Here is a 22,787-nt window from a genome sequence, read left to right as displayed (position 1 = left end):
AAAATAGAAAAATGTAGAACACATTGGGAAGTCTGAGGTTGAATGTGGTCCCTTCGGGTACTGGATTCACTATTTGAAAAAAAGGTAAGCAACATAAGATGCAAAAACAAACAAACAAAAAAACGGTGACTTTGACAAGGGACAACACGTGGTCGCACGTGAATGAACTTGAACTTGCGCTTGTACAGTAGTACTTTTGTTTCCTTATAACCAAGGCTGGTGTGCGTTGCAAAATAGCGACAAAATGCCGTCAAGAAGAAAAAAAAATGATGCAGCATACAGTACAGGGTTGTGCCATCAGATGATTTTCAAACATGCTGAGTTTGAGTCAGTGTCAGCCTTCATGGTCGTGGGCCCCACGTGGTGACGAGTTAAAATACAGGAGACTCCACGTTTCATCCATTGTTGTTGTTTGTCTCATTCTGACTGATGCAATCAAATCGTTTGCGGTTTCCTCCGTGTATTGCGGAGTGGAAAATCCTACTGGACCAACTTGTGGCGGGGAGAGCTAACAAGAGCTCGGCCAAATCAATGCAAAGATTCCGGGCTCTATAATTCTCACAATAATATAATTGTCTCTTCGTCTGAGGTGTTCAAAACATTGCTCTTTGTCAGCACAGGCTCAACTTTTTCAGGTTGTTACCACACCCGCCAACAAATTCCCAAGCTGTGCGAGGCATTTTTAACTCTTTCATTCCACAAGATGTAGTTGTACGTCTTTTTAAAATTAGGCCCCGCCTACCAAGGACATACTTGTACGTCTAAGTCTTTTTTTTTGCGTCATAGAGAGGAGGGTCTGATGCAATCTCTGAATGAGAATAAACCGTTTGCATTGTAAATCATGTAAAAAAGCGACCCGTAGGTGGCAGTGGTGCCTCACGTGCTTGAAATGCATGCTTTTACAAAAAAACTCTTTTTCTCCGTTTTTTGCCCAGGAATCGCCATTTCCATGAAACGTAGCCATTTTGCAATGCCGATTGCTGAAGAATGGAAAAAGATTTTTTTTTTCTGCTGAAAGCAGAGAGTCCAAACTTTATTTTGGTAGGCTCCATGTTTATATCGCGTTAGAACCAAATATTCTGTGGGCCTTGCAAGATCAGTCAAAATCCAGTAAAACGCTGGGATTGACGGGGTTGCTCCAGTGAAAATGGCTGGGATTGAATGAGTTAAATGCGACGGTGGCTTATGATCATTAAGAAAAGGAAACAAAAACGTTCAAATGAAGCGTTCTGGGCTCCCATAGCCGATGTAGCAAATGGCTCAATGCTACATCCGATGTCTTACGGGAAGTCGGGCCCATAATTGTTTCGACATCAGAGCACTTAGGAATAAGGTGGATAAATCGATGAATGTGGAAATTGGGAGTCGTGAAGGATGAATGATAGAACTCTGAGGCAGTGGCACAAAGTAGTGAAAGAGAGACAGAGAGTTATAGAAGGTGGTGAGTAAGAGAGTGAGCCAGCAGAGGGGAAGTGTGTGTTGTTGGCCAAACCTTGCTTGGGTCCCTCCCTCTCTCTCTCTCTCTCTCTCTCTCTCTCTCTCTCTCTAACTCTCTCTCTCTAACTATCTCTCTCATTCCCTCTCTTGCTCCATGCATCAACAGCCGTTAAAATGTCGGCTCTATAGTTTGTCCTCTGCATCGCTTTCTCTCCCTCTCGGCCATCTGTCTTTTTTTTTTTTTTTTTTCCAACCATAAGAGGAAACCACATTTCTTTTCTTCCTCTGCTTTTTATACCCTCATCACCCCCGTCTTGTGTTTCTGCTTCTCTCTTTTGCTTAGTGGGAAAGCTTTGGTCTTTTTCCAAGGTTCTTTTTTCACAGCCATTGCTTCTTGATGTTGTTTGAAGACGAAGGAGAGAGGTAATCTGCGAGCTTTTGTTCCTTTGCTGTAGATCGCAGTGTTCTTTGAAGTCAATGGAATTTAAACCATGTCATAGAATAATGGATTAAAGTAAACAGTTTCCAAGGATAGACTTTTTAGTATTGGCGTTCCATTTAGCAAAAGCTCTCTATGGCGAAATTATGAAATAACCGGAATGGGAGTTTGTTTTATTTTTGCGTGTGCATTGCCACAGTAAGATACGCTGAAGCTGTATAAAAAGGGGATTGTCTGTGGAAGTGTGACTCAAATTTAATTCAGAAGCTTCATGAATTGACTCGTGTTCCACCTCAAATATCCCCTCACAAGATGTAAAAAAAAAAAACGACATCCATATAAATAAACATTCTGTGCTTATCCAAATCATGTGCGCTCTATTAAGATGATGAGAGTTAATGAACATCATCGTCATGGTTTGTGATGGATTGAGTTTATCATGCATCAACAGATCCTATAGTGAGTCGCTACGGTTCAAAGTCAAGTCATCTCATGTCATTGATGAATGGATCACATCTATCTAGGCCAGATACTTGCTTGTCTCCGTATTGTTCTTCACAGAATGTGTTTCACCGATAAGTTAATTTGCCAGTTAATTAGTACATTTTTGGTCGATGTTGCTTTTGGAACTTCTGGATGCTTAACATATCATTCAGTACTAGCCAATTCTGGACCAAGTCTCAAAAGACGTTTAAAAACGTCTTTGGGAGTGAATGAGTTAATGGGTATATCTGTTCTATTTTATAGCATGATTATGGGAAAACAAGTGTTAATATCTGCATGTTCAGATCAAATAAAATTTTCATTCAGATATGAACATGCAGGTACTTTGTCTCGTCTTTCCACGTTGGGAGGGTCGAAGCTATTGTTTTGTTTTTATGTAACAATGGTTATTTTAAAAGCATAATAAGGTCGTCTGAATCCGACTAGGACCGACAATGGCAAAAAAATGGTCATTGTCCGCTCACCCTAGCGCAATGGGCAATTTCATATCAGGACTCCTTGGGTTGTGAACTGTGCAAGTCTCTATCGCATGCTGAGGCTCCTCATACTATATGTCGACCTTAACACTTTCGCACAAAAGATGGCGTGTCAGTCAAGGAAGAAGCAGGTTGTTCCAGAAAGAGGACGTGGGTGAGAATAAAGATAAGAAAATGGGGATATATTGAAAAGCGGGGCTCGCTCCCATTCATTTGAATGTAACCGGCGCAGTACGTACGTCGCTCGCGTCTATTTTTAGCACAAGCGTCACGGTTTCATCCACAGGTACATATAACATCATAAACACGGTTAAGTATTGTTGTAAATCATGTGCACTATATAAACTGCATTTCGGTCTCTTGGGGGTGTGCGGTGGTCAGCTGGTGGCTCGTTCACTCTCAACCTGCAAAATGGATTTTTCGCCTGTGCAAAAGGTTCCTTGCATTTTAATTCGCTATAATTTGCGATGTCTTCACATCGTGTAACTGCGATTCATACTTTGAATTTAAATTCTCTCCTTTCTGACCACATCGTGTGAACCACATAGCATGTGCATTACCGTATTTAATGTGTGCATTGAGTTCCTCTTGTGTCCGTGAAAGACAGAGCAGCTGTGTTTTGACATCTCTAGTTATTTAGTATCAGAGCAATAAGAAGATTACAGTACAACCTGTGCATGTGTGTGTCATGGAAAGCAGCTGTTTTAATGTGACCCACATAGAGTGCCCATTAATTCAGTTCTCTCTCCTGCCTGCCACACGTCATCTACATTATTAGAATTTTTTTGTTTTCCATCGGAAAGGAAAAACTACAATTCTGAACAACGACCAAAGACAAATGTCTGAATAGTTTTTACATCGTGACTGTCGACATCCTGAACATGAACTACTTTCATGTCGCGTCTCTCAGGGGTGTTTCCTGTTTGCTTGCAAATGACCTCAGATCGTCTTGTGATGTTGCTGTGTTAAAACAAGACTGCCTCCCAAAAAACTAAATATGTCATCTCCATCCACACCAGTTACTTTAACCAGATTCTATGTTTCAAATGCACAGTAATAATAATGGAGAACTGAGGAAACGATGAATCATATGTGTGGGTTGTTGAGTAGAGTGCACTTAGCACCGACGTTCACTTCAAACTCAAAATTGGTTTTCTCGCCGACATATAAATACGGTACTGAAAACAGGTGAGTGAATGAGTGAGTGAGTGAGTGAGTGAGTGAGTGAGTGAGTGAGTGAGTTAAAGTTTATGTGAAACTAAGTTTCATAAAGTGGGATCATTATTTCATTGAACCACATGTTGAAACATTGTTTCATGAAAACATACATCCGTGTTGCAAAGTTCCCAAAATACAATTGATGACCTGGAAATAAACATTGTCGATGTCATCAAGAATACATGACTTTCAGACTACTGCTCCACAAAATACTGTAACATATTATAACTCCCTGGGCTACCGAGTAAACTGTAGACTCCAAATATCTGTTGACAGACAGAAATAGAGTCGCAGACACACACACACACACACACACACAAACACACACACATACACACAAACAAACAGCATGTCTGCCTCCCATGGGTGTATGAAGGCGGGGTCACAGCAGTCATGTTCCTCATCGCTCCATGACAGACTGACCTTGTTATGTAACCATAAAATCATAGCAACAGCCACCCTCGCTACACATACTCACAAGTTGAATAGTGTCCAGCCCTCACATAAACAACAGTGCTCCTCCTAAGTGACGTAATGGGACAGAACGATTTCAAATGAGCAACTGAATATATCGCTGCAAGTATGAAATGTTTGAAGACCCTTATCATGCGAAATCAACTTTTTTTCCCATATTTTAGCCATGTTAAAATGCTAGCTCCTCACTAAAAACATCCCCAAAGTGGTGTTTTTTTTTTCCATTCACTCATCTTGGTGGAGCATTCATGCTCATTCCGCCTCTCTACGCACCAAGATCCAAGAAAAAGCTCGGATGCTCACTTTGTGATGTCACAAGGTGCAATTTATTCAACATGCACCGCTTCATTATTTTTTTCCCCCTATATAGGAAGGCAGTTTATGTTCAAACTGAATATTACAGAGGCTTACAAAAACAAATATATTCTCTGTAAATAAATCCTCTGTCCTATTTTATGACTACTTACGTGGTGAGACTTTAAACAGGTAAACATTTTCAATGCGATGTAGTAAAAAAACAAACAAAAAAAAACACTCACACAAATACTGGAGGCTGCTGCCAGTTGCTACAACAGGGAACAAACTCAATAACAATATTACAGTATTAAAGTGAGCATTTTCCTGTTTACCTTCGTCTATTCCAGCAGCGCTGTATCAGAATCCTTGGCAACTAGTTAGTTGTTCACTCTACAGTAATTTCTACTCCGGCCGTTGTGATCCATGAGCTTTTTATAAGTCTTGTTTTAGCTTTGTAGCTTCAGCGGCCCTGTTTTGCCGCGTGACAAGCGTTTAGCTCGCCTAGCTTGGCGGTAATAATGGTCATTCCGTGTTGACAATTTAAAGTTGGATGTCTTCGTCCTCAAAAACACTCAGAAGCGCCTACATCTCTTTGTCCATCCATCCATTCACTTTTCCGCCATTCTTAAAATATTGTGACTAATGAGGACAGTTGGTAAATATTGCGCACTCAAAGTTCGCCGTTAGCTAATGGCGGCACAAACGACACTTCCCCCCAAGTTCAACCAACCATTCACTATCACATCACACGATTGCTCGTTAACGTGTCCATGTCTTTCACGGTAATATTAATTTCAATTTCATTTAACACTCAGCCCTATCAAGCACATAAAATATGTAAGTCACCAAATTAGTGTACTAAACATAAGAAATCTCGCAATGCCCAAAAGTGCTGTTGCTGACTTGTCGTACTTCCATTGTTGCGGCCATTTGATTTAAAAAAAAAAAAGTTAAATTATCATTTATTTATTTATTCGAAAAAAATGCTGTCCATTAGAACGCAGAGCACACTGGTACAAGAAACAATACAATACATCTTTGTTTATATCGTACTTTCACAACAGTTGCAGCTGTGATAAAAGTGCTTCACACAACATTGAACATAAACAACATTTAAAATGAACTCGATTACAATACAACGTATAGTTTCTGACCCCAAATTATAACTTATTGATTTAAAATTAGGGTTTGTTACTCGTTGTTAAAACTGAGTTTGGTTTACTTGCCATCAATAATGGATGTGTACGTTACCATTTACAGACAGTGAAGAGAAAATGGAGATGTTGGTGCTGTGTTCTTTCTGATTGATGGATTGTGTGTATTAAGTATGCAGCATCAAAGTGGAGTATACTGCCTTTGAACTGTCAGACTTCCTCTTTTCATTCATTTATTCATCACTCTGGAGCTCCCTCTTCCCATCTCACCTTCGTCTTGCTGTGACTGTTCATGTCTCCATTTGTGCTCCTCTTGTTTTTTTTTTTTTTGATGCAATTTCTATTAAGGCTGTGCCGTCTATTTCATATGATTCAAAGCTGACATTTAGTCTACAATGACTTTCACGTTCTCATAATAATGCTACTTAGTTGTTAGGGTTGCCACAAATGATTATTTTGCCAGTCGACTGATCAACAGTTGTCGCGATTCGTATAATAATAAGTGGATCATATGTCGTTGGCGCCATATCGCAGCAGCACACAGCTGCTCTTATATAACCATCATTAGCTTACAGCTTGAATTCTTCAAGGTATGGACAAATAAATAACAGACAATTAAGATGCACTCTGCGAAAGAATACGAAAATAAACACGTAGTGTTTTTTTTAATTTTTTTCAAGGACTGCGTATTGGAGCAAACTAGGTATGTTTTGTGTTTTATTGTGCTGCCGTTGAGGGCTTGTGGCAAATAGGTCATGTTGTTTTATTTTGAGTACTGCTCCATCTGAGTTTTTAAATCTATCACTCCACGTGTGGTCATGAGTGACAGTGAGATTGTGTGTTTGTGTTCATGCTGTTTGATGATAACCACCGGCGTTTTGGTTGTTGATAGACGTCAGTTCACTGACTCAGCCCTTCATAATCCATAGTAGACGCTACAATATGTACCAATAACGTACCAAACAGTGTTCCATGTTACGGCAACCACACATGGTTGCCTATGCTTCCAGTCAGGACAGTCACTTCACAGAAATGAAATCAGCTACCAGCCACAACGTGCTTCCTTTTTAGATGCTCGTTTATCAAAGCCGTGTTGTCAGAGGTTTGCAAGCTATTTTGAATTGGGTGAAATGCACCCAAACTTTCGAACTATGTAGCGAATACGTGTTAGCTATGACCGTACCAACAATGCTTCTGTTTACTTCACGGGTGACCCGTATTACCACCATGTACGTCGTAGACAGGCATACAGCCCGCGGGAGAAGCAGAAGGCAAGACAGGTTCAATAGAAAACAAAGCGGCAAATAAATAAATACACAACTAAACAAATCATCGACTTTAATTGTCATTGTTGTGACTATTCGAGTCATCTTGGCTGCCCTAATTGTTGTCTACTCGTTGACCAAATGTGTTTTCTTTTTTTTCCCTTCCTGGGCAGGCGTTTAAGCCAGTGGTGGGTAAGAGCCTGTTGTCATCAGTAACAGCGGTGGAGTTCCTACTAGACCGGCATCTGGATTTCCTATCTGACCATTCAGCCTACCAACCATACCAGGTAAGTAATAATCACTAATTCATGACTGTTGTCATGGTGTGTTGGCATGACTCCAAGAGGAAGTGACCTAGACAGCTATTATTTTAATTCTTTATTATTATTATTATTATTATTATTATTATTATTATTATTATGTTATACAGTGGTACCTCTACTTACGAAATTAATTGGTTCTGGAAGAAATTTCTTAACGAGAAATAATGTAAGTAGAGACGTGTTTTTCATGTAAATGCCCTAATCCGTTCCAAGCCCCCCCAAAATTCAGACATAAATGTTTTCTAAAGCATAAAAATGCATCTAAATATGGAACAAATGCTTGTTAAAATTAGATAATGGCACAATGAATGAGAGTTGTTCATAATGTAAAAAAACACAAAGAATAAAGAATAAAAATGATGGTCATTTAACTGCTAACTGCGTCATCATCGTTTTTTGCCCTCTTTAGTTTACATTCTCGCTCAGAAGTGTTTTTTGCCTGGCATTTTGTAAAGAACTGATCCAAGGACGTTTGCTTTTGTCGGCTTTTAACAATCCTTCAAAAATGTCCAAGGTAAACATCAGCATCGTGAGCGGTCGCCCGACTGGTGAACACTTTTTCTGGGTGATTCACCTTTATGTAAATCTATCGGGACGCCTCATGGCCCGAGCAGCGAATGACGAGAACACTGCATAGAGACATATCTATTTATCTATCTACACAAATAGACACATACGGTAGAGGTCCCTCTTAGCCAATGGGAAGCCAGAATGATGCCCGGTAATGGCAGAGCAGCTATAAGTATGTTGTATTCAGGAAACTCGGAGCTGCGACTAGCAGCCCATACTGTATTTTTTTTACCTTTCGTATCTTGAAATTTCTTTCGTAACAAGAGGCAATATTTTCCCATTGAGGTGTTTCGTAAACAAAAATTCATATGAAGAGACTTTCGTAAGTCGAGGTACCACTGTCGTATGACTAGCAGGACCACCGCGAAAAAAAGTGGAAATTTTCATCTGAAAAATATGGCAATACTGATAATATATAAATTATGTAATGCATAAGCCTACACTTTCAGTCAGTCCCATAAGCGATCACTACAGCAATCCAAAATAAAGGAAAGTGGGACTTTTACTCTCTTCCTGACACATTCAGGCTCACACATTTAAGCCGCAGGCCAGGTTGACCCCTTCAACAGTGACTTCATTGTACAGTTTATGCCAAACAGATTGTAGCCCCCCCCAACCCCCTCCCTCATAATTCCTCGCTCCAGTCTTCCTGACCAACTGGAAAAACAGAGAGAGGAGTGGCCACAGTTTCATTACTGCGTGTGTGTGTGTGTTTGTGTGTGTGTGAGACAGCGAGTGTGAGTAAGAGAAGGACTGTTTTTACAGCTCTGAGGGGTTCAAAGGTCTCCAGAATAGGCAGCTCTGTGGAGTGGGCAGCAGTGATTTAGCAAGAGGAGAGTCGGTGCGTGTGTGCTTGCGTGCGTGTGTGAATGTGTACATGTATTTGATGTGAGAGTGAGCAAATGGTGGTAGAGGATACAAACCCTTACTGCTGACTCAATAATTTAACCATGCATACACGCAGGCACACACGCGCACACGCACACGCACACACACACACACACACACACACACACACACACACACACACACACACACACACACACACACAATTTGAAAAACAGACCCCAGCATACGCATGATATTTTTTTTCCTCTTTCCCAAACAGCTGTTTTCACTTTGTCAGTACACTGAGGGCAACAATGTTAGCAATAAAAGTCAATGTGTAACATCTGAACAAACTTCAACATGATACCGCATCGGCTCTCCTCATCAGTAAACCTTGAGAGTCCAGAGGATTTGTTTTGCGTCGTCGTCCGTGGCTCAGGGACGAACAGCTTCAAGTTGAGCAGTCATCTGTTAATGCGTGAATGCAGATCATTCATTTACTGAAACAGAGGTACAGTCTTCAAGCCACTTGAACACTTCCACTGCGTTGCCACTGGATTTTAACACATTCCATTTAGTTGCAAACACTTGCATACTTTAATTCGTATAAATATAGTTTGACACTTTAAGCTATAACTACCGGTAGCTTTACTGTGAGAACTGTGTTGTCTACTCAAAATAGTATACTGTGAGTCAGAAAAGAGTGAAAAGGGCACACAACCCCATAAAGTACACGGTTGTTTTGTTTGTAGCACATTAACTGAACAGTAAAATGTTGAAAAAGCGCCAGTAGGAAACTGGAAACGATCACTGCCTATTCCGAATTATTCCATATTTTCAAAAGACAAATAATACAAATATAAATACTGTGTTTCATGCTACAACTCGAGCTATAAAATGAATGTTTTCGTAACTGCACTGAAAATAATTATTTTATTTTGAAAACTGCGATTACTTTGAGGAGACAGAATGTTCTCCCTCCTCCAAAAGTATCAGAATTGTCAGGCCAAATCTGTTGTTAATCAGTCGGACGATTAAGTTAGCCAATTTTTTCTGCCCTTTAAACATCGGTCAAAATAATCTGACAAATAGCCGATATTTGCCGATTGTTTTTATCTTCATGTCGTCGTTTTTTTGCCGGCAGAAGTCGCTACTGTCGTTGTGATGTCACTTCACCCACAAGTGGTGCATTTATGAGCTTGTACATTTGAGCACTTTGCTTGACATGCTCATTACAACGGATTGAACTGCAACACTCAACAATAAAATGCATTCATTACATTCATTACGCCATTATATCTTATCTGGTAGAACAGGCTGTTATATAATCAAATAACATGTTTGTTTAACACAGTTGAAGCATGTGCAACTGATTAAAGGAAGTCCAAAGATTTTTCTTTTTTTTTCCGTATCTCCACACTCTCTCCTGGCGCTCTCTTCAAAACTGGAGATGTGTAACCCACCAAGATTGTCAAAAACAGAAAAAGAGGCCAACTTTCAACCATCATGTTTCATAGTGCATCTTGAAGCCTTGTTATGGGAGCATTAAAAATACGCAGTTGCACAAATGTGTGGCAACCAAATGTTTTTGTCTCCACCAAATAACAAAACACAGTCCCTTTTGGCTGGTCGAAGCTGTTGCACGACCTTATTAAAAGTGAATAGAATATTAACGAACGACCTTCCACCCACGACTATTGTTGACATACAAGGCCTTTATGTAAGGCACCACCGATAACACAGTTCAGTGATTTTCACGGTTTCTAATGATGAGCTCGGATGAAGCGAACTCAATCGATGTCATCGTAAATATGTAGTTTAGTTTTTCGCCCTGTCACACAATAGTAGGGATGTAACATTTTGAGCTGCACAGTAGGGGAAGGCGACACTACAGTGATACCTCTACTTATGAAATGAATTTGGTTCTGGAAGACATTTCTTAACTAGAAAATGTTGTAAGTAGAGACGCATTTTCCATGTAAATAACCTAATCCGTTCCAAACCCCCCAAAATTCGGACATAAATGTTTACTAAAGCATAAAAATGCATCAAAATATGTAACAAATACTTGTTACAATTAGATTATTGCACAATAAATGAGAGTTGTGCATAAAGTTAAAAAAACAAAGAATAAAAATGATGGTCGCAACTATTAACTGTGTCCTCATCGTTTCCTTCATGTTCTCTCTCACATGTGGTTTTTGCCTGGCGTTTTGTAAAGAACTGAGCCAAGAACGTTTGCTCTTGTTGGCTTTTAACAATCGTTCGAAAATGTCCAAGGCAAACATCAGCATAGTGAACGATCGCCGGACTGGTGAACACTTTTTCTGGGTGATTCACACTAACTTAACACTGAAAGCCACATGGCCCGAGGGGCGATAGATGAGGACGCTGCATTGACACATATCTATCTACACACATAGACACATACAGTAGAGGTCCCTCTGAGCCAATGGGATGCCAGGATGATGCTCAGTAGTAGCCAATGGCAGAGCAGCTATAAGAATGTTGCATTCAGGAAACTCAGAGCTGCGAGTAGCAGCCCACACTGTGTTTTTCCCTTTTGTAACTTGAAATGTCCTTCGTAAGAAGAGGCAGTATTTTCCTGTTGAAGCGTTTAGGAACTTGAACATTTTGTATGAAGAGATTTTCGTCAGTAGAGGTACCACTGTATTTACACGGGCCCCGGGTCCATTCACAATTGCGTTGGTTGCGTGCTGGGAACTGATCCGCTCCGAACTACATCATTGTATGGCTGTATTTTACACTAAGAAGAAAATACCGCATGCAGAAAACTTGCTTTTGTTCCGAGGTTCGACGTGGACACATTTCGTTTTAGATGCGACGGCGAACACTGTGTGAAGCTATTGTCAATGGTGAAAACACAACAAGCGGTTTAAGTAGGGTTTCGCTTTGCATGCTTGTTTGCCCGCTATTTAACCCTTTCAGCCACAGCGTTTACCACAGTGGACAGCTTCTCATGTTATCGGGTTACAGGGTGCATGAAATGGTTAAAGACGCAAAATCAGCCAGCGCAATTTGACTCAGTTTTGCGAAATATCATTGCGCAAGCTAAAATCATCAGTTTGTATTTCCAGCTGCACTGCAATTTTCTGAGTTGGGCAAACATAGTCCTGGTTGCTTTCACATCCATTTGCGTACGCAATCAAGTTTGCAGCTGTTTCTGCACATGCAAACCTTTTGTAAATTAGTCCCATTGTCTTTCAAATGCAGCTTTGTTTTTCTTGGAAGAAACACGGCGGCTTACTTGATTATTTATTTATTTATTTAGTTTTACTATGACCGACGTGTTTGTTTACAGAGGCATTGGCGGATGTCCCTGAGTTTCAGAATAAAACAAATTCCTTCAGACTTGGACAGTCATTGTGATTGTTTTTTTTTTTTTCTTTCTTTTTTTTTTTAAACAATCTCTCAGTGCGGTCTAGTACCCAATGTCAAATGGATCGGTACCGGTACACGGCCCAGTAGTAGGGGACCGCTGTGTCTGAATATGCCTGAACCTTCGCAAGTTATCTGAGGTCTTGTGTGAGAGTATGCACGACAGGGCACTTAAGATGCATATTTTTCTCAACAAATTTTGTTCAACAAAGTTAAAAAAAAAAAAGGAAAAAAAAGACTTCAGATATTCCACTTACTTGACCGTTGTTCTGTGATTTTGGTCAGACATAGGGGTCAGACAGTCCATGTCTACACAGTGCCCATAATAAAACATAACCTTGAAAGAAAGTAGACTTGATTTGCAAACTGGCAGACCGGTTTTGATGATTGATTCTTTTATTCAGGTCGGACAATTGCCAATTGACTCTGATTGACCAACCTGAATCTTGGCACAGCTCCTCTGAGCAAAATCAATATGTCGCATCACTGCGTGAAAAACAGATTGAACTACTAAAAAAAACTCTTTCTGCAAAAGAAATAGATATCAAACTATTTTAATCCTGTTCTGACAGAGAAGGTTCATTTTGTGAAACAATTCAGGCGCATAATGGTCTTGTAATGGTTGAGAATTATAACTGGCTCAGACTGGGTTCGGTTCACAACAACAGACTGTAAAAGTGCACAAAATATATGTATAGGATACTGTCTTCCACAAGGCTACATTCCAGTCTGCTATTTTTAGTGTGTAAGCTTGGTTTTAATTTAGAGCTGAACAAAGATGAGAAAGTAGAACACTGCAGAGGGAGAGACACTCACTGGCGGGTGAAATGAAAGCCAGACTTCACCCTAATCTTTTCTTCCTGCCACTCGCATCCTCCCAGCGCTTTCTTGAGTACTACAGCTTTACGTTGTCATTTGAATTACCTGAAAACTGAAACGTTGTTTGACAAATATGACTTGGCTTGGCTTTGATGGCAATTTAACATTTCCCTCTGCATTTTCCAGCTACTGGATGTATCAGCAATCAGAAACCTAGGATTTGTTAAATCCATCAACTTTTCATACAATGTGACCAAAACGATTGGAACATGTGACTCAGAAGTTGTGTTACCCTATTAAATGGATTATTCCAACAATAAACATTGCCGATTGTCTAACCTCAATGTTAAAAGCCAAGAAAATGAATTGGCCTTGCTTTTCCAATACTTTGAGGGGAGTAGAAGTCATCCTCTCGCATCTCACATTGTACATCCATCCATCCATCCATTTTCCAATCCGCTTTATCCTCACAAGGGGGGGTGGGGTGCTGGAGCCTTTTCCAGCTGTCTTCGGGCAGTAGGCGGGGGACACCCTGAACCTGTTGCCAGCCAATCGCAGGGCCACACAAAAACAAACAACCATTCACACGCTCACATTCACACCAACGAACAATTTAGAGTGTTCCATTAACCTGCTTTGCATGTTTTTGGAATGTGGGAGGAAACCGGAGTACCCGGAGAAAACCCACGCAGGCACGGGGAGAACATGCAAACTCCACACAGGGAAGCCAGAGCTGGAATCGAACCCAGAACCTCCGCACTGTGAGGTCGACACGCTAACCAGCCCTCCCATATTGTACATTCCGTTTTTTTGGGGGGGGGGGGGCATTTATCCCCATTTTCATTCGGTCTGTTTAGTTTCCATTGTTTCCATCGTCACCACATTTGGCCGAGGTTTTTTTTTTTTTTTTTTTTCTTCAATCCTCTATGATTCACTAGTGATTCATAAACTTTAATGCCATGCTAAAGTAACCATAATTGAATCATGGGCACAAAAAAAAAAAAAAATCTCGATGTGGTAATTGTGGTTTGGTTTTCTTTTGGGTACTTGGGTTCTTTTCACAATGTGTAATTGTCTTTATTCCACTGGCATCGATAAAAGTATTAAAGAGATTCATTTTTAGTGTTAACTGATAAACTATTGTATTTCCATTTGTCAACTATAGCTTTTAAATGAACATTTTAGCAAATATTTTCATTAAAAGCTTGAATTGTTTGTGGCTGTTTGTGGCTTACCAAACCAAATATTGACTTTATTTTATATCTAAGAAGTAACTTCAGTTATGCGGTTAAAATTGATAATGCTTAGCAGCTTAAAGGCCACAATTTTTTCATCCCTGCTATTTGGGATCTGTGCACTTCTGAACCGATAGACTATGTTGCAGATGTGTTTTTAAACACATTGACATGTCATGCATTTTTTTTGTTTATCTTTCAGGATGAGGTGGACAGTCAGAACCCAGTTTTAAGAGATAATCCTCAGCTTCATGAGGAATTGAAGGGTTGGCTCAAAGACCAGAAAGTGCAGGAAATTTTTATGCAAGGTAAGATGCGCGAAATGGGCGTTTGTGCTTCACAATGTAATTGTTTTTTGTTTTGTTTTGTTTTTTTTGTTTTTTTTTATGCAACAAGGGACTATATTTTTTCTTTTTTGCTAAAATATTATTGAACACACTTTTTGTCGCTTCCAGGTCCCTATTCATTGAATGGCTACCGTGTGCGTGTATACAGACAAGACTCGGCCACCCAGTGGTTTACAGGCATCATTACACATCACGACCTCTTTAGCCGAAACATGGTCGTGATGAATGATCAGGTACACACCTATCCATCCATAATTCTCTCCCGCTTAGCATTTCACCTCTAATTGCAATATGTGTTCCCGATGAGCAGCCTCATCCAACATATTTGAGTAGTCATTCAGATCTACGTTTTCATTTTAGGTGCTCGAGCCTCAGAATGTGGATCCATCCATGATTCAGATGACCTTTCTGGATGATGTGGTTCACTCTCTACTGAAAGGCGAAAACATCGGCATTACCTCCAGACGAAGGTCGCGATCCAGTCAGAACAACAATTCTGCCCATGTGAGTACCCGCCGCCTACATCCAAAGCTGTTTTTTTATATTAAGAATTCCCTAGTAAGAGAATTATATACTGTATGTATACAGTTGTGAGAAAAAAGTGCATGAGCCCTTTGGAATGATAATAATAATAATAATAATAATAATAACTATTATAAGATCTTTGCATGAATTGATGGTAAAAGTTTAAAGAATACACAAGAGCAGGAAAACGAATAACACGTAAGCAATTTTGTTTCCATGGTTTTATTGGACACAACGTGCAAAGTCACATTGCAAGATGGAAGAAATATGGGAAGCTTTAATAACAGGTAGAGCTTTTTTGGCAGCACGAACTGAATATTTCCTTAAGTTACAGAACAGACCTACGCAACGGTCAGGAGGAATTTTGGACCATTCTTGTCCAAAACTGTTTCAGATTAACAACGTTCTTGGGATGTCTGGTGTGAATCGCTCCCTTGAGGTTGTCCTAGAGCTCTTTAGTTCAAGGCGTGGTGTTATTTCTTCACAATAAAGTGTGTTTTCACTTCTTTCTATATTTTACAGTATTTTTATTAGCCACACACACCCATAAAATAAGGTAAATATAATAATGTTGTTTCAGGCCTGGAATGTATGAATTGCATTTCCATTTACTTTATTGGATATGTTTTGGTTCACAACCAGGAACACAGAATGAATCTGGAAAACCGAGGTTCCACTGTAATTCCAAAGGGTTCACATGGTTTTTATTTCACCTGTATGTACATTCTTTTGTGTGTGTGTGTAAGAAACCTTAATTGGGCATAAGAAAACTTTTAAAAAGCCAATCGGTTTGTCTTTACTTGTATTTGTAATTGACCTCCGTGATTTGTTTTGTTAATATGTTCGTCTTCGAGCGATTGGTTAACCGCCAAATCTTTTATTGCACAGAGTTATAGACTAAATTTGAGTCGTGTCTGTTGGAGGTTCTCCCCAGAAAGTGTCAAGACTAAAAGCTTAAAGTGTGATTTTTGTTCAGACTGAAATTCAGTATACTCACCGTCCCAGTGCCCAAAAGTGATTTTCTGCGATTGAGGATTTCTTTCTTTTTTTTTTTAATCCTAAAGGACATTCACACCATCACATTACATGGAGCGTCTGCCCCCCCCGCCCCTATTCAAATAAAGTGACTATAACTAATTTAAAACCTGTTTGAGTTTTCGTTAACTAAAATTGTCACCTCTAGAAATGACAAAAAATGTGACTAAGTATTGTCTGCGACTAAAAAATGGCTGTCAAAAACAACACTGGTCACATATGGCTTGTTATTTCGTCAAAAGTAAATTGGTTTATCTTCACAATAAACACTTGGCCAGTGATTCATTGTTTGCACTGCCATTACAAATGTCTTTATCCGACATATCCTTTTCGTTCATTTCACTCCGTTTGTCTCTGTGCGTGTGTGTCAACTTTGTTTACATGTTAAAGATGGCGGGAGGGAGACCCGGCGGGACCACTGGCAACACTCAGGTACCCCCACCGACCCACCGTCACGACTCCCAAGCTCTTTGCATCCACCTCCATGTTCACACATGCCGCTTTATTGACTTCATTATAGAGTTACACTGTTGTCGCAGCTCGCTTTATTTTTCTCCTGTCTATAAACCCCAAAGTAGTGACGCAAGGTGAATCAGGGTTAACTGTTCGAAACGGTCCTTGTAACTCTAAGTGTAAATGTGTTTCTTGTGGTATTTCATTTAATCGTCCAGTAGCCAGAATACAGCGATAAAGTTCAGTGTGGGGTGACTAGTTAGGTCAGACTACTATTGTTGTGTGTTGTTTGAAAAAAAACAAACATCTACCAAGTATCAGTTTACCAATTATGCTACACAGTAAAGAAAAAAATCTTTCTACGAGGACTAGGTGTGCTTACGATTCTGATTATTCATTGTTTGACCCCAAAGGCTTTTTTTTCCCATGTTAATTAATGACTTATCCGGGACAGTTTATCCTAGAAAGAACCTGCTCTCTAAATCTGTCGTCAAACCTTGCTCATAGCTATCGACGCGGGCCAGAAAGTGCTTGGCTCAGTAATGATTGCCATGTACGCACAATAAGTGACATGATGACAAATACGGGTGCCTCGAAAACACAAACTTTGCAGAAAGAACAGTACATTGAGACTGCACAGTATCATGACGGGTTCAATTCCAGCTCCGGCCTCCCTGTGTGTAGTTTGCATGTTCTCCCGGGCCTGCATGGGTTTTCTCCGGGTACTCCGGTTTGCTGCCACATTCCAAAAACATGCATGGCAGGCTGATTGAACACTCAAAATTGTCCCTAGGTGTGAGTGTGAGCATGGGTGGTTGTTCGTCTGTGTGTGCCCTGCGATTGGCTGGCAACCAGTTCAGGGTGTCCCCCGCCTACTGCCCGAAGACGGTTGGGATGGGCTCAAGCACCCCCCGCGACCCTTGTAAGGATAAGCGGATCGGAAAATGGATGGATGGATGGTTATTTTTGGTTATGTCTGGATGCTGCTTTTGCTAATGAAGGATGTTTCCCACTCTTACAGAGTCACTATACGCGAGCCCAAGCAAACAGCCCCCGTCCAATTATGACATCATCGGGCCCCAACCTGAAAGGTTCCCAAGGTGCACTGGCCTCCCAACAGCAGAGTCAATCACTGCAAAGCCAGCAAACATCCAGCCAATCGCACCATTCGCCCAGCGGCAACGCGCGGGAACAGAGAGAACAGCGCAACTCTCGCTCATCCCGGAGAAAAGGATCAGATAGCAGTGTTGCCGAGGAGGACAGGGACAGGAGAGAAGAAGCTGTCGGCAAAGGTGAGGCTCTCACTCTGCCGAGCCTCTTTTGCCTTTCTGATGTCTCTCTCTAAATGCACACATGAACAAATCGGAAACAAGCCTGGAAAATGGTGAAATGTCGATTTCAAGGAATGATGCACTACACATACCGAGAAAGGTGCTTTGATATGATTTGTTTTTTGTCCAAAGATTAATAATTGAATGTTTGGTTTTTTTTTAATTTCTGCAGACTCTAAGTCGAAGGCCAAGCAGGCAGTAAACAAACGGAGGAAGGGTGAGGATGATGAGAAGAAGGTAGGTCTTAAGAGACTGAAGACAGACATGACATCTGACTTCTCAGAGAGCAGCGACTCTGAAAATCCGCACAAGAGGATGGCCCATTCGTCGTGCTCCTCGTCGTCATCCTCATCGTCGTCCTCTTCCTCCTCTTCCTCTTCCTCCTCCTCAGAGCCAAACTCTGAGAATGAATTAAAGACTCGCAGCAGTGAGGTGAAAACAACTGCTTCAAAAATGGAGGAGGATGAGAAGACACTAATGCAGGCTGCCAAAATGAACGATTCCTCATCTCACGTTGGTTGCCTGTCCCCGTGGGCGGAGCTTCAGTCGGCGGAGGACAGCAGCAATAAGGCTGTTAAGGAAACAAGCAAAATGATCACAAAAGAGGAGGAGGAATTGGTGGCGGTGACGCAGATCACACAATCTCCACGGCAACAGATGCCTCTTATGTCTGACACTATCCAGGCTACTATTATAGAGAGTAGCAAGAACACTGTGAAAGGTAAATTGCACTCAGCTCCCAACTATCTGATGATTATAACCGATTGATCAGTTATATTCTTCTCCTTTTTTTTTTTTTTTTTTTTAGTCTCCTCTCGATGTCAGACACCTTCCTTGTCCCACCTCCATGGCGGCGGCGGCGGCGTGATTGACATCACAGATGATGCACAGGCCACCGTGCATCAAGAGAGTTCAGAGGCTGTGTCAGCTCTGCTTGCCTCACAGAAGGCAGAGTCCACCGCCCTTTCACCTTACCTCACCTTGCATCCATCCCCCGTCTCCTCGCCTCCTGTCCCTCCTTCACCTTCACCCTCAGAAGGTGGCCGAAGGACAGAAATTGACCCCGCCATGCAGCAGGCTTTAATCGGAGGTGGCGTGACAGCAGGCAGGAGCTTAAATAACAAGATAGAGTTTTCTTCTTCCGAGGTTATCAGGTGAGAACAGAAAGGAATGTGTTTTACCTTTTCCTAACGCCTACTGTATTGTTCATTTCTTCATATTATTTAACAGCGTGGATGGGAGGCGACGAGGAGTGAGTGATATGGATCTTCCTCAATATAACCATCAGAGTTACTTTCACGATGTGCGAATTTACATGATCGAATATTCTTAATACTGCCTGAAAAACAAACGGGTCCATTGATTGGCTGCAAAGTAGGAGGAAGTGATGAAATCCTCATTTGGCTAATCAACAAACATTGGAAAGGAAGAGTAAGTGATAAATGTTGGCTAGATATCTAGCTGGCTAGCTAGCTAGATATCTATCTTTTCATATCACCCACCCTTAGAGTCTCCTCAAAGATTCAGAGTTGTATTTCATCTGTATTCTTTATTCGATATTTATGTAAAGAAATTCCTAAACAATGGAACGTCCGAGGTTGAACATGAACACATTGCGGGATGCTGGTCCAGCTCGTATTTGTTCAAAAAAAAATGTTCCCCTCCATTGGAAAATAATGAAAATCTAATCAAGAAATTAATTCAAAGTTAAACTGACGCCATTGTGAATATATGGATATTATGTAGTTCATTTCTTAACCCCATATTGTTCAAGCTACTAATAGTTATTTGCTGGATTAAATATCCAGGGTGAGAAAAAGCAAAAGTTAATCTATTACCTTCTCAACTGAGCTCTCATGAGCTATACGCAAGTGTCACACGACTTGCTCATGTCTTGAAGTAAGTGTTGCATACAAATCAAGAGAAAGCATATCATACACACACAATTAATCATTAAGATACAGTACTTCCTAAGACTACAGTTACACTTTCGGCTGCCATGGCAGCCCTGTTTACCTGAAATCTAGTGCGCGTTTGGCAATTTTTTTTCCCCCTCTATATTCATGTTTTCTTTGCTAAGTTTGCTTACAGTCTATCAGAGTATCTCTGAAGGCCCGTGTAGTAAAAGGCCCGCTGAGTACCAGAGGCTCAGAGACGCATACAGGTCGGCTTTTCTCACATTCTGTCAGGGCTTTCTTCGGATGAAACGTGGATGCCAGGCAGCTTTGTAGCATGTTTATGGCCCCGGCAGAGTCAACTGATGATCCCCTGGTGGGCCCGACTCCAGAGTCAGCGCCGGGGGTGTCACAAACTGTGGCTCAATAAAAATGTGATGATATTTGTGTTCTGTCAACCAGTAATTCAATAATCCATCTCTTGTCGCAAAACACGTAAAAGAGCCCTTTATTTACGCTTACAGGGTTCTCACACGTGTCGTCACTTTCACTCACTCACACTTAGATAGTTAAACAAGGTTATGCCATGGTGGGGATTGTAGGTAAATGACAATAAACACATGGTTAAGCTTTAGAAGGGTTGTAGGTGGTGAGTGTGATTATGCCACAATGCAAAGCTTCCGTCACACTGTGGAACATTGCCGAGATGTCTTATGACTTGTTGCGTACTTTCAGATTTATTTGTGTGCACCCTGTTTTACTCCAGTCAACTACGTTTTTTTTTCCGTGGTGACCTAAAATGAGTCCACCTTGGCTGCCGGCAGCAAAGAGTGAACGTCGCCTTAGATGAGGCCTTCATGAGATTTGCTGAGCTCTCATATGTAACGTTATGCAGGCCGTTTGTCCAAAGGGCTGCATTTTTACAGCCAGTAATTTTTGTGTTACAAATTCATTTAAATATTTGCTGTTCTCAATGTTTTGATGACAGTGTATTCTTTATGGCCAGCTAAAAAACAGATATGACATATATATGTAATTATATATACACATTAAATTCTTCCTGTGTTTTTTTTTCCAGACCTGTCACATCAATGACTGATAATATGATGCTGATAGAGAAGGAAAAATCAGTCATTCCCCATCCTTTTCTTCATCAACATCATCCAGAGCATCATACGCCACAACAACACTACACGTCTGGCATCAAGAGTCCGTCGTTATCCGAGGAGCAAAGCAAACAGCAGCAGCTACACCCCGACAAGACGAACACAGTCCTTTCCACTGACTTTACAAAAACCAAAATGAACCCGAACCCAGCTCCGCTAGACTCCATGAAACAAAAAGCCCAGCGGCCCAACACCCCTCAGAGCCATCCATACCCTAGCACGAGTCCAGCAGACCACATCAAGTCTAAGCCCCACTTAGGCCTAGTGGATATCTCAAAACCTAAACCCAATACCTCTCCAGAGGTCTCTAAACATAAAATGCCAAGATATTATGATACCTCCTCCCCTCCATCAGGTCGTTTGTCCAGTAAAGTAGAAACAACTGAGCCTCCTCGCTCTGGTTTTAAGCCAACACCAGCTCACTCAGAGTCAGGTGGGGGCAGTACTGTCAGCAGTACCAAGAGCCCTCTAATTATCGATAAGAATGAGACATTCACTGTTTACAGGGACCCAGCTCTGATCTGCTCAGACAATGAAAACACTTCTTCCGCCACCGTCTCCTCTAACCACGTGGCGGCATATCTCCATCCTCACCTACATGGGCTCCACTCGTCATCTCCCCACTCCCCTTGCCTCACCCCTTCGTCCCACCCACATGCTGCCTCTCATCTCCTTGCTCCTACTCACACCTCTGCCTTACCCCACCCGCACCTTTTACCCCCTGGGGTTCTCTCAGCCATGCCTCCTCCTCACACGGCATCTCTCCTGGGGGGCCACCCGCAGCTGGACTCCTCTGGTGGTTTAGGTCACCTTGCCCTACCTCACCCGGGAGCTGCGCACCAACAGCAGTTCCTACAGGTCTGCCTCAAGAGGCATTGATTTGACGTAAATTTTTTTTTTTCCGAGCTTTCCATTGGTCAACTAAAACCCTTGTTATGTTTTCAGGGTCAAGGGGCCCCTCCTCCACCTCTGCTCCCCCAGCCTCATACTGGAGCTTCAGGTTTGGGCCTCTACCCCATCCTTTGGCAGTACCCCAATGGAACCCCAAGTTCCTACCAACAAGGGCTCAACATACCCCCCACAGCTAAATGGGTTCACCCCGAAAATCCAGTTGCTGTAAATTCTGAGGTGTCACTTCGAAAGGTATTTGGACTTTCTGGGAATGTATGTATGATTGATTGAGTTTTTTAATGCGAAGGGTTTTGTGTTACCTTTACCTCATGGGCGTGAAGGAATTAGGGACATTTATTATGCACAGTATTTTTCCACTCTTAACATTTCTTTTTTGGACTTAAATCCTTCAGTTTTGTCTGCAATATGAGACATGCCGTTGAAGGTCACTTGGGATGAGGTCTTTCTTATTCTTGAAGAACACTTTCTCTTTTACTCAGCCCCCGGGTTATTTTGGCACTAGATCTCAGACACCATCCTTCTCAGCCTCTGACACATACTCGAGATCTATGCTCTTTAGTATTCATCCTGCTAACACTCTTGCAGAAGTCACCTGACTAAACACCAGTGACTCACTTCCACCAGTAGCCTTACATGCCTTACTCTATCCTCACCATTACTCGTGAGGTGCTATTTTGAAACAATT

The 22,787-nt window shown here is 41.4% G+C and overlaps 1 protein-coding gene across 2 annotated transcripts in view; it reads left to right on the top strand.

Moving 5' to 3' along the window:
* jmjd1cb (jumonji domain containing 1Cb) overlaps nucleotides 1–22,787 on the top strand; it is a 101,378-nt gene that overhangs the window by 60,787 nt on the left and 17,804 nt on the right. For both annotated transcript variants that reach the window (XM_019892596.1, XM_019892597.1), the window contains exons 3-12: nucleotides 7,438–7,551; nucleotides 14,641–14,746; nucleotides 14,894–15,018; nucleotides 15,146–15,289; nucleotides 16,736–16,777; nucleotides 17,820–18,090; nucleotides 18,302–18,850; nucleotides 18,938–19,283; nucleotides 21,103–22,048; nucleotides 22,136–22,333. In XM_019892596.1, the coding sequence (XP_019748155.1) occupies nucleotides 7,438–7,551; nucleotides 14,641–14,746; nucleotides 14,894–15,018; nucleotides 15,146–15,289; nucleotides 16,736–16,777; nucleotides 17,820–18,090; nucleotides 18,302–18,850; nucleotides 18,938–19,283; nucleotides 21,103–22,048; nucleotides 22,136–22,333 (2,841 nt within the window). The remainder of the gene's footprint in view (nucleotides 1–7,437; nucleotides 7,552–14,640; nucleotides 14,747–14,893; nucleotides 15,019–15,145; nucleotides 15,290–16,735; nucleotides 16,778–17,819; nucleotides 18,091–18,301; nucleotides 18,851–18,937; nucleotides 19,284–21,102; nucleotides 22,049–22,135; nucleotides 22,334–22,787) is intronic.

This window comes from Hippocampus comes, unplaced genomic scaffold, assembly GCF_001891065.2.
Source record: "Hippocampus comes isolate QL1 unplaced genomic scaffold, H_comes_QL1_v1.1 scaffold47, whole genome shotgun sequence".
NCBI classification, from domain to species: domain Eukaryota; kingdom Metazoa; phylum Chordata; class Actinopteri; order Syngnathiformes; family Syngnathidae; genus Hippocampus; species Hippocampus comes.
Note: the sequence above shows the minus strand (reverse complement) of the source record. Positions and strands in the feature narration are given on the sequence as shown.